At 47.1% G+C, this 12,934-nt stretch overlaps 1 protein-coding gene across 2 annotated transcripts in view; it reads left to right on the top strand.

The window, feature by feature from the left end:
* Window positions 1-12,539, top strand: part of LOC135909465 (monocarboxylate transporter 9-like) — a 64,886-nt gene extending 52,347 nt beyond the window's left edge. For both annotated transcript variants that reach the window (XM_070536705.1, XM_070536706.1), the window contains 2 exons: window positions 277-1,158; window positions 11,877-12,539. In XM_070536705.1, coding sequence (XP_070392806.1) covers window positions 277-1,158; window positions 11,877-12,067 — 1,073 coding nt within the window. In that variant the 3' untranslated portion in view covers window positions 12,068-12,539. The remainder of the gene's footprint in view (window positions 1-276; window positions 1,159-11,876) is intronic.
* Window positions 12,540-12,934: the final 395 nt, after the last annotated feature.

Genomic DNA, 12,934 nt, shown 5'->3' with positions numbered 1-12,934 from the left:
TTTTGGCAGAGCAATCCACTTGTTTGCATAGACCTGCCATGCTACACTGTGCTGTATTGAAAGTAGCCCCGCCATGGCGGCCGCATTTTGATGGGGGCACAATGCGAAAACAACCGTGTGCTTAGATTTAGGTGCACGTTAAAGATCCCCAGGTGGTCGAAATTTCCGGAGTCCTCCACTACGGCGTGCCTCATAATCAGAAAGTGGTTTTGGCACGTAAAACTACATAATTTATTTTTTAATGTAGCCCCTGAATGCTTTCCTTTATCATTTCAGGTTTAGGATTCGGAGCCAGTCTGACATGCTTCGCCATCTACACGATGATCTACTTCGAAGAGTACATGGCCACAGCCACCGCTCTGAAGTACGCCGCCTGGTCAGTCTCAGGCCTAGTGGGTCCGTCGATCGTCTCTTTACTCGCTAACTACTACGGGCTTCGCGGAACTCTCCTCATAGTTGGAGCTATCATGTTGAACGGCCTACCCCTAATCATATTGCTCAAACAGCCTCGGCCCCTGAAGCTCTGCTGCTTGCCCAGTAACTCCAAGCCAAAACCAAGCTTATCATTGGCCTCTAAGGAGCACGTTTCCACGGTAGAGGGACAAAATTCAGAGCAGCTCTCGTCACCGATACCTAAAGCAGCGGTTGCTGCGCTGCCACAGGGCATCGAGAGGCTCGGTTTGACAGCGAAAGGCGTGGCGGCGTTATTCCACACGCCGGAATTCTTTGTCTTTCTTGCCGTGTACGCGGTGTTTGACTGGACTGGCTCGCTTCACGCTACCACTTCGGTGGACTACGGACGTGACAAGGGAGCCTCGCTGGAGACAGCCAAGTATGTGCTTACTTGCAACGCCTTCGGTCAGATCGTAGGCCGAATTGTGCTGAGCTTCACCTCGGACAGAATACCGTTCAGCCACTGCCCTCTGGCAGCCGCCTGCCTCTTAGCGTCTTGTCTGTCGTTCGTCGCTTGTTCGCTTGTCTCGTCATTCACCTCATTCATGGCTCTCAACGGGCTGCTGGGCGTTAGCCAGGGCTACGTGACGTGCATAAGGAGCGTACTGATCAGTCAGTACCTAGGCATCCAACGACTGCCAGCGTTCTTCGGATTCCTGGGCATCTCCCTCATTCCAATAGCGCTCGCTGGTGCAACTATCCTGGGTAAGACACGTCCGGCTGGTGCGCCATCTTGCAATTCTTATCAACCAGTACTTTTAGCCTCATATTGGAGACATAGAAAGACAATAGTAGTGAATACATGAAGCGGTCGCTTCGAAAATGCCAAAGTAAGAAGTGAGAACGTTGATTGTCACTTTAGCATACACTAAAGAGGATGAATATGAAAGCCTGCGCGTTCACGAGACATTCATGACAATACTTGACGTTTTCATTCGAATTCATTGCTTCTAATTACGTGTTTTCTACCACCAAAGTTGGAGGCTCCGCCTTCTACCAAAGGTCGTGGCCTCGCGTGCCGTAATTAAATGTATCTTAATTAATTGTGCCTTTTTTTATTGAAATGAATATTAGGAGAGGTTGGCCCCTTTATGGTGGCACCGACTACTCCTTGTCACTTGTCAAAGGAAACAAATTTGCGTAAAAAGGGAGAATAGCGACACAAAATATGGCACTCAGTAGAACACTGGATGAATAAAAAATATACAGTCCAACAGTACATGAGTCGCAAAGTTCTGTGCATTAGTTCAGTCCACGTACGCATATATAAAGTCAGATATTTTGAATAGCCAAAACACACAACACATGTAATGCACTGCAAGTACAGAACAGAATTATACATATTGCGTAAAAGTTGCGATCACCACATAAACCACTTATGAACCGCGAACAACGTTTGTGTTACTCATTTTTTGTTTGTGTTTGTGTTACTGTGCCTTAATTAACTTCGCCTTAGATAGCACCAAAAGTAGTGCATTCGACTCTCGACCTTCACGATGTCATTTAGAGTCCAACTTGGAGATATGGCCGGTTCACCCATATCTCCAAGTGCATTCGACTCCCACCAAAAGTCGCGGGTACGAGTGCCTTCATTAACTTTATCTTAATTAACTGTACCTTAATTCACTTCGCTTTAATTGACACTAAAGGTAGTGGATTCGCCTCTCGACCTTCGCGATGTCATTGAAATCTAACTTATCTCCATGTTGGATCATGGGTGCGAGTGCATTAATTACCTTCGCCTTAATTAACACCAAGGGTCGTGAGTTCGGCTCACAACTTTCGTAATGTCAATTGGAATCCAACTTGGAGATATGGCCGGTTCCCCATATCTACAAGTGGGTTCGGCTCCCACCGAATGTCGAAGGTTCGACTCCCACCAGAGGTCGTGGGTTCTAATTGTGTCATAATTAACTGTACCTTAAATCCCTTCGCTTTAATTAACACTAAAGATAGTCGATTCGCATCTCGACCTTCGCGATGTCATTGAAATCTAACTTATCTCAATGTTGGATCATGGGTTCGAGTGCCTTGATTAACTTCGCCTTAATTAACACCAAAGGTCGCGAGTTCAGCTCACAACTTTCGCGATGCCAATTGGAATCCAACTTGGAGATATGGCCGGTTCCCCATATCTCCAAGTGGTTTCGGCTCCCACCAAATGTCGAGGGTTCGCCTCCCACCAGAGGTCGTGGGTTCTAATTTTGTCTTAGTTAACTGTACCTTAATTAACTTCCCGTTAATTAACACTAAAGGTAGTGGATTCGCCTATCGATCTTCACGATGTCATTGGAATCTCACTTGAACAGGTCGGTTCGCACATACCTCGATGTTGGATAATGGGTTCGAGTGTGTTAACTGCGCCTTAATTAACACCAAACGTCGTGGATTCGACTCACAATCTTTGCAATGTCAATCGGAATCTAATTTGGAGAGATGGCCTGTTCGTCAATATCATAACGGGACACTAAAGCGAAACAATAAATCAGTTTAGACTAATGAAGCATTGTTCGAGAACCCTGCCGACAGTCATACACAAAAAATATTTTGATTATTAGATAGGAAAATGAAGGTCCAAGTATCATTATTTGAGTTTCGCGCCGAAACCCCAGAGCCGGTACGTCAGCGTGACGTCAGGGATTCCCAAGTATGTTTTCGCATTTGGGCCGCGTTGGCTGAGTAAAGGTTCCCGAAACTTGCCATGTTCAATATTTAGTTCCTTTAGAACACGGCGTAGTCAATCTGTACCGCTATATATAATTAGTAGGCCCTAGACGACGCCATCAAAATCCAAGACGTCACAGCCACCAGGTGCGGGAACTTCAAGTAGGCGTTGCCACCCGTATTTCGTTCTTGAGCTTTTTCTGACTTACCAAACGTCTTATCGTTGTAAGAATGGTGTTTTTGGTGTTGTAGAAAGGTAATTTCCTGATGCAGAAGAAATAATTGTTCACTTTAGTGTCCCTTTAAGTGTGTTCGAAATAAGTTTAAGAGTAAGAGAAAAAATACAGTAGCTAAGTGCGTGATAGACTATCACAACACACTCGATTTCAATAAACATAATCAAGTCTGTATTTCAGCATGTCCGAGGTCAAAAGTCCGACAGAAGCCATAAGTGAAGCATTAGAGCTCCTTTAAGTGACCCGTTCCCCCATCAATCTAACTAGACATCTTTCTTCTCGGTTGGAGTACACTGGCCAACCAATCCGCGATCATATCGCTCCAGCAAGTCATCTCTCTACATCTGCATAAAATCAGACATCTAGTGTTGTTGACTGCAGCCTTCACCCAGACGTTTTTAGAGAAAGCTAGAGTCGTGAGTCTCCGTGGCATCCACCAAGTCATTGCGTGGGTTTTGTTGTCCCGAACTTTCTAGTGTGTGGTTGCAGCATCACTGTCAATGGTCGAACCACACACGAGTGCACGAGGACATAATGGAGCTACTGCGGCCCTAAAGCGGCCAGTTGATTTGGCGGACAGGCATGAACCCTCCCAAGCGCGTATAGTGTCGCAAACACTTGCTTTCGTTGGATTCGAGGCATGCAATAATCACACCTCAATACTTTTTATGGAAACCAAATGTGGTTCCTCAGAAGCTTTGACATCTTCAGGTTTAGTTTGACCTGGGTGCAAATCCTCCAACGTACTATCTTTAACTTCCAGGAGATACTCAGTTCTAACTTTAGTTTCCTCGACAAGGTTGATACACAGTAGCTCGGACCCATGTACGCACCAGTCATCGTCTGCGCTGGGCTCATGCAACATTGATTGATATGCAGAGGCAATATTCTCATTGCTTTGTGAGCAAGCATCTTCTTTGGAAAGAGCGCTATTTTTGCCTACGGTGGCGTCATTGCAAGTTATCCTTACATGAGACACTTTCTGCTTGGCAAGTCGTGACGCTATGTCGGAAAGAGATATCCGGTAGCATTTGGACTGCTGTATTGCAGCCCCACCAAAGGAGCTTGTCCCTTCAAAGCAAGCGTCCATGATTGCTGGATCTATGCAAGGTGTACTTTGCGAAGCTCTTCTAGGCGTGTTTTCTCGGCGGCTCGTTCAGCCAACCACTCCTCATGCCCCCTCTCAGCTTTCTCGCATAGTATCAACCATGGCTCTTGAACCCACTTGTCCAAGTCTGTCCCATGCAAACCTAACCGCTGAGCCACAGTGACTAAGTCCATCAAACTTATTTTTGGCTGTTTCTTTTCCAAATACCAGACAACGAACAGCTTTGTCCTTTCGTTGACGCCAGTTCTGATGAGGCTCTTTCAATTAATCGTTGCTGAGGCAAAGCCTCAGCGCATAAAGCGATGAAGTCGTTCGTTACACCACCCATACATTATAAAAAATCGAGCACAGAGAGCAAGAAAAAGCTCTACAAACTAATCAAACACACAAAAACGAATTGCACTCCAAAGAAGCTATCAAAAAGTCAGAAGGGGCCTACAGTTTCATGGTCGGCAGTGGAGCTGCGAAATGAACTAGAGGCAGCGATGGAGGAAGCGCTCGGAGCGTAGAAATGGGCTGAAGACAGGCGCTGCTGAAGGAAAATCCTGATCACTCTCAAGCGAACAACCGGGATTCCATGATGCAGGAGTAAGTCCGGCTGCGACGTTGGGAACAAGGGCAGGTGGCCTTGGCGCAGTAGAGGTCTCGACGCCGGACACCAAGTCCAATGGCTTCACCTCTGCTCTCGGTGTATGGGGTTCATTTCTCCCACGTCGATCGGCACTTTCCTATGTGCGATCAGAAGAACGCGGTGACCGCGCCTCTGGAAGGTCGCCCTGGTCCAGTAGAAGACACGAAGAACCGACCTAGCTCCTGAGCCTGGAGCACTGGCTAACTCCTTCCTCCACGCAGGCTTGTTGTTCTACGTCTCCGCGGTTTCTTTTATGCGAAGCATATTACGAGGGCTCAACCCAGCTCCTCAGGCGCGGCGGTGACCATGAAATCACGTGACACCGTGACGTCACGACAGAGGAGAAGTGGCTTTGGCTCAACTCTTGCAAGACGGGCTGGGTGGGAATCGAACCAGGGTCTCCGGAGTGTGGGACGGAGACGCTACCACTGAGCCACGAGTACAACGCTTCAAAGCGGTACAAAAGCGCCTCTAGTGAATGCGGTGTTGCCTTAGAAACGCGCTGTTTCTAAGGCGTGCGTCTCTTGCTCAGGCGCACATTTCGTTGCCGCGCCGAACGCTGCTTTGCTCGACGCTCACCGCGTCCAATGCGGGGCGCGTAGTCGCTGCCCTGTAGCCCATTGTCTTACACCCCTTGGCGGGTCGACGGGAACGCTGTCGCGTTCCACTCTTGAAGGCGAAGAAGTAATGCATGAGTTGTTTCTTCGTCTAGCCGAACCAAATATAGCCAAGCAACAGCAGTTCACCAGGCTAAACAGTGGTTCAACAACTAAAATAAAGGCTAGTATGCTTCGCATCCTGGGCTTAACCTTACCTAAGCCACAGCCATTTTTTCTTATTTTCTCTCCGTACTTCCCTGTTGTTGTTGCTGCTGTTCGAATTGCTTCTCTGGCGCGCTCGTGCAACCGCTGCAGCGTCTTGTCGTCGTATTCGCATGGTTGAGTCACTCCGGTCACGGCATTCGCGCACTTGACACATCACACTCACCAAAGGTCGTGGGTTCGACTCCCTATGAATTTTGGCGCCTTAGCGCTGGATATCGGGTTTCTGGTCCCGTGAGCCGTCTAAGACCTTCTCCTTAAACGTAAATCTAGTGCGACGGTATTGTGGAGTCATATATGGTAAAACCAGGATTTCCGCTATCTAACCTAGGACTGAAACGGGCTGGTAAACTCGGTATAAGCGAACAGCATGCAGAAGACAGAGCGGAACTGTTAAGACCTGAAGAACTGTGTTCGAAACAAACGTTTACTTATTTTCCTAAGCACTGAATACGGACGTCAACGTTATCGAATACAATGTAGAAAGGCAATGGGGTAATTAATGAACCCTACTGGTGCTAGATACCCCTTTATTAACGCGACAGCGTTAAGGAGCTCGTGTCGCAGAAAAGTCTGCGTGTCGGCGTCGGCGGCGTTGGCCGTGAGCGATAAATCCCAGCACGCACTTCATAAATAAAAAACAACTTGCAAGATGGGCTGGGTGGGAATCGAACCAGGGTCTCCGGAGTGTGAGACTCAGCCGCAGGTTCTTTTTTTTTCTTTATTACAAGGAATTGTCGGTAGTGTCAAACCAATGCAGTTACATTACACATGAACATACGTAAGAAACAAATTCACACATAGTATGCAGTCCAAAAACAGTTCAAAATTCTGGCAAACAAACACAAGCGTCCAGACGCGAAATCCATTCCGGTGCGGGATCCTACCTTGAACCATCGAACCCATGGCTGAGATCATCTCAGCCACGGGTTCGATGGTTCAAGGTAGGACAAAAGTGCCTCTAGTGAATGCGGTGTTGCCTTAGAAACGTGCCGTAGAAAGTTATACTGCGGTGTATATCTGTAATTATGAGCATGTAAATTACAGAAGTCGCAGTTACACAAGTATCGAAGTACGTTTCCGCTACATTTTTTCTGCGCTATGCGTACACGCAGAGCCATCTTGTGGCAAGCACAGAAGACCCCCTTCTCGCAATGTACGGCGCTGCCCCGACAGGTGGCGCGCCACTCGCCCGCGTGACGCTGCTCCTCTTTCTGCTCACAGCGCGATTCCAAAGTGCAGCGTTCGATGCGGGACGCCTCTGACGGGATCGCTGCGCCGTAGCGCGTCTAGTGGGAAAGCGTCCCCTGCGATATGTTTCGTGCTGCTGGCGAGGAGCCATGCGTGTGCGTGGTGCTCCCAGTCGAGATAGAGGACGATCCCATCGAGGCGTCAGCCCCGTGATCGCGTCCTCCTTCATGGCGTGTCGCGGCCCGGCTGTCCGGGCCGATTACGACGTTTGGCTCGCGTAGATCGTTTCTCCCTCCGAGACACTGAGTTCTTTGGTTCGTTCCGCTTGCTCAGGTGCACGTTTCGTCATTGTGTGACTCAAGAGCATGCCGAGCGAATGAGTGGGTGGTGCGAACGGGGTGCGATAACGCTATCGCGTTCCACTCTTGAAGGCGAAGCTTAAGCGCCCTGCAATTTTTAGGCGAATTGTGTACCACATGAAAGTTCTGGGTAATTATCCTTTCCCGTGTGAACACTGTGAAAACGCCAACGCACCTCCGTGTTATTACATGACAGATACAATGCATTTTTACCATTGGTATTCCATAATCGATGATCCTGCCCCACCCCACTCATTACTGTCGTTTTGAATGCAACTAAAGATATGCCTCAAACACAATGTGCAGTATTTCCTGCGATAGTTAGACGTATATTTCATTCCGATTAGCTTCCTGAGAGTGTGCTCAATGTTTCGGTAATGACAACCGTATAAAAGAAACAGCCAATTATGCCAAAGAAAGCTTATGTGCTGGCTTCCTATGATTGTAAATATAACTGAATGTCAAGCCCCTGGGCTCGCCTGTGAGTTTGGTATTGTTGCAAATAACGAAAAATGAAGCCCGTCATTTCCCTTTATTCTTCTCGCTCATTGCGTAGCGGAGGTAAGGACTTCGACAGCGTTGGCACCACGAGGTGGCACACTGCGCTATTCTATGTGTCCTTGTTGTCGTCGTTTAGTGTGCGCAAAATTTTGCACAATGAAGTGAAACCAACTAGCCCGCCTTTCAGTCTTATAGCGTTTATCGGCTGGCTGTGGGCTTCTAATTTCAGGTAGCACGTGGCGCCTGCGGTTGAAAGGTCTTTCCACGTTCACCACTTTGGCTGCAAGCGGTGCTGGCTAACAATCCCAGACCTAATCTTGTACACGTACACAAATACCAAAAAAAGAAAGGCCCAACCAAGTGTAGAGACTACAGAAGATAAGGTCGACGTGCATGATGGCTGGAGTGATTCGATGATTGCGTGTTCATTATATTTATTCACTATGTCTCTGTCTCTTTTTCACGTTCGTTATTAGTTCGTACCATATTCGTATCGTGTTTCACGCGCAACTGCGCCAACCTAGTGTACCTTAGCGTCGACACTTTATTAAAATTTTCTTTCTTTTTTTGAAATTGTTGCAAGATATCCATATCCGAGACACGCCAAACCCGTGTGATGTCAGCAAAGAATGCCTTGTCTTCAAAAGCACACAAACCTGACGCACGCTGCCAAAACGTGGGGCAAGCGGGAACATCCGCGGGATACCCCGCGTGCACACCTTTGTTAGCGCATACTCGGCAAATGGTACTAGTAGTAAAATATCGCGTATTGTTACGACTAATTATAATCCTTCTTCTATTATATTCTTAGTTAATGGCTATTGCCACATTTTCTCAGCATTGAGAGTTGTATCATATTGTTACGGTGAGTTGTCAGAAATGGCTTATATACAACATTTACACCACGGAAGCGAGTAGCGCCACAAGAACAAAGATGGTGGTTTGGTTTTGTCTTTCATTTATTATGGTGGTCCGGGGCTCAGCTCGTCCTCTTTCTCGTCCGCTGTACCCGTGCAATAGCTTCTTCGGCCGTAGGATAGATGGCCCTCAACATCACCCTCCGGCGCCGAAAGCACCTACTCGGTGCATTCAGGAAATCACGGCACGGAAAGCGTTCACTGCAGACAGGGTTAATCAGTGTCTGAGACATAATATAGGCTTTAGGCGGACGCCGTGCATGGTGTCCGTGTGGGGCTGAGCCGATGTGGACGAAGACAATGAAGCGACTTCGTATACGCTACGTCGGTCACTTGGCGACACGCTCGGTACGGGCTGGTGTACGGGAAGAGCAGCTTTTCAGAAAGTCCGACACGGTACGATGGGGACCAGAGGACAGCATGAGACCCAGGGGTTGTCCTGTGATGACTATTGCACCGAGATTACTGGTGGATCTGCGACTCGCTGAATCGAACGTTGGCAACTTGGCGTGCACGGTCGGCACTGGCAATAGCATATCGAGCGTACTCTTTAGGAGGGCTCGCGGGAGAAGGCACCAGCGTGTCCATGGGCAGCGTAGGCTTTCGGCCGAGTAATAGAAAGGGATATGTCAAAAAGAGTTTATATACAATATTTACACAGCAACAGCAAGTGGCCCCGCAACAACAAAGATGGCGGACCGGCGCGCAGCTCGTCCTCTCTCTCGTCTGCTGTACAACTTCTTCGCCCGCAGCATAGGTGGCTCATAATTAAAATTAACTAAATTATGGGGTTTTGCATGCCAAAACCACGATCTGATTATGAGGCACGCCATAGTGAGGGACTCCGGTATAATTTGGACCACCAAGGTTTCTTTAATGTGCCCTTGAATCTAAGTACACGGGTGTTTTCGCATTTCGAAGTGGCTCATAATAATACGACACCATATTAATGTTCATACGACATCTTCATGTCACTTATCAGAGAGGTTTTTCTCTGGAAGTGGCTACAAGATAGGCAGATCCCAGATACGGCAAATCTGTGTGAAATCAGTAAAGAAGGCCTTGTCTTCAAAAACGTTTACGGGAGGATGACCTCCGCGCTTGTTTGCTTGTTAAAGCACCGCACGAGTAATGCGGAAGATGTGGGTTGGGCTTCCGCCTGTGGCAAGTTGCCTTTTCATCCACTTTCATTTCCATTTTACTTATTGCATATTTCAGTTAAAGATAACAAGTGGTTTCCTCCATTCTTTCTCGAGCTTCACTGCCCGTTCTATATTGTTGTAACGAAAAACCTTAACCAATCGATGCCCTTCCAAGCGAGCGGCGCGTTGTTAGAATCTTTTCGGCAGCGCGACGTTGGCACCACGAGGTGGCGCCACTGCGCTGGTCTATGTGTCCTGACGAGTCGTCTCTGCGCCGCAACAGACCGCGTCCCCTAAGGAAATGACCGCCTTCTTCAAACGGCGATGCACTCGGCAAAGCGACCAGCGCGCACATAGCGAAAGACAAGGATATGGCCGCGTTGTCTCATCACGCTTGGATAATTGACTGCGCCCGCATCCGCCTCGTCCTTTCGCTTATGGTGGCTCTGGGCGAGGCTACAGAGTATAACGTCTGAGTATTGGTGCGTCGGTTCTTGAAGTCGCGAAGACCTTAGAATGCGGTTAACACAAGCTGATGGGTAACGAAAAAGTAAATAAATAAATACACTGGACGTAATTGTTCATTGCGAATGTTTCTTTTTTTTTCGATGTAAAAGTACTTTCGCAGTTTTCAGGTTTATGTTTATCGTAGTGCACTTTTATTTTTGTTCATATACGGTAAGAGATAACTAAAACATCTTCAGATATTCGCATAGTCGCTTACGTTGATGCATGCACTCAGTGCGTAGATCAAGCTTTTGTAAAGTCGTGTGAGAAGAAAATAAATTCTGCCCGCTCTTCGCGATGCTGGAAACAACGAAGTTTATTCGGTACAGTCCATGAAGCAGGCAAAATTGTCAAGTCTAACGTCGCTGAGAAAGTTCGCGCAACCTACTGACAATGTGTTGCTTGCCAGTGTCTGCTGTTCTAATTTTTGCTGGTACTTTTGTGTTGCGTCTAAAGTGCGTACCTGTGCCACAAAGTCTGTGTGCTCAAAGGAAAGTTCCATTAGTGCCATCCTCTAACTCCCCCCACCCCCCTTGCCGCAGGATTTTTGCGAATTTTGGAGTTCACAAATTGGCAGGTATGCATGTGGTACACAAATTTAGCATCACCAATCACTAGGCTTTTACTACCTAGCTAAACGTAGCATCATGGCAAAATAATGATGCACGCACTATTTAAATATAGTAGTGCACAAACGCCTCAACACAGTGCAAACACAGTGCATCAACAACTGTGGGAATCAACTGCTCGAATCAACGAAAAAAACTGGCGTTCTGGAAGCCCAGACACTATAGAACTGGTATTATCCAAGGTGCGATGACAGTATGCTATCAATGTCGCAGTCTTCTACAAGTACTGATAATGTTATTGCTTCAATACACGCTGACAACTCATTCAAACCTTCATCCATTCGTATATGTGTTTCATATCGACTGTACTTCCATACTTCACTTATAAGTCGTCGACAATTTATGATTCTTTATTAGGCTATGGATTGATGCGTATAAAATTCGCTGATTCATATGAAATTCGAAAACAGAACATTTTCGACCTCCTATCTCGTAGGGGCTTGTTGCTATAAAAAACATTCTATGACCTGCTTGTTCACGATATATAAACTTACGTAGCCGGCGGGATAGCCGATCTAGAATGTAAAGGGCATCTTCTGTTGCAAACTGTTACATCGTGAAGTCGGAGTGTTGCCGCTCATTGGCTAAATCCAGTCAAACAAAAAAAAAGACGCGAAGAAATATACTGCAGTAAAGCACGACAATCTCTTGTTCTCGTGTTTTTCATCTGCGTTTTCTCTTCTATGTTTTTTTTTCTTTCTTTGCACAATCCTGCAGGATTTTTCAGGGACACGCTGGGCTCGTACGACAACATTTACTTAGTCTTCGGAGCAGCAAACCTCTTGGCGGCTGTCCTGTTCTTTGTTCTGGCCTGTCGAGACAGTTGTCGCCGAAGCACATGGCGCCTGAAGCCGAACCCTGCTCCGCCACCGAACCATACTCCAAAAGAACCCGTAGCGTTACGCTGAGCAGAAGGCAAATTACGAAGCGACACCGGGGGACAGGAAATATGCTGGAACGCCAACCTTCGATGCAGCGCCCCAACATTGTAGTGCAAAATTGAATTCTGGGGTATTGCATGCCGAAGCCACGATGTTGTTATGAGGCACGCCATAGTGGGGAACTTTTTTTGGCGACCTTGAGTGCACCTGAATCTATGTGCACGAGCGTCTTAGCATTTCAAACCTGTGATCGCGACCTCAGCAGCACGACTTCGTATAGTCACTGAGCTGCCGCGGCGGTTCAGCTATGTAGCGTATAGCTAAGACGATGCTTCGTGCGAATACGCGCAGTGAGCCCCAACGGAAAGTCCTAAAAAACAGTATTTGTTAAACATCATTAAAGGTATATACAGCCGAGCGCAAAAGTTCGGGGACCAGAGGTGGCGCTAACATTTTTTTTTCTTCGCCTCCTAGAAATAAAAGGTGAAATCAAGTGGTACTGCCTATATCCGCCTGCTTGACGAGCCTCATGCATTAAGACGCCATTTCACGTTGCACGGCTGTGCTAGAAGAATCTTACTTTTATATATTTTTTTTTATTTTTTGCGCATGCCGTAGTGTCTAGACATTCGCTCTCGACTATACATGTATGGCATACACGTCGCCTTCTGCGCTTGTCAAACAATGGGTCAAAAAAGACTGAAGTCATTCAATTTTATTGTCTTAGTCTGCATAAGAACATTCATGTTTGAGTGAGGTAGAACTTTTCCTAACCTGGCACGCCATCTGACATTTTTTTATATACAGCGTGTTTCACGTAACTTGAACCAAAAATTTTAAAAAAGTGGTTAACCGAAGCTGGGTGAAACCAACGACATAGCATTTGCCGTCATG

The sequence above is a fragment of the Dermacentor albipictus genome, chromosome 3 (genome assembly GCF_038994185.2).
Source record: "Dermacentor albipictus isolate Rhodes 1998 colony chromosome 3, USDA_Dalb.pri_finalv2, whole genome shotgun sequence".
Lineage (NCBI taxonomy): Eukaryota > Metazoa > Arthropoda > Arachnida > Ixodida > Ixodidae > Dermacentor > Dermacentor albipictus.
Note: the sequence above shows the minus strand (reverse complement) of the source record. Positions and strands in the feature narration are given on the sequence as shown.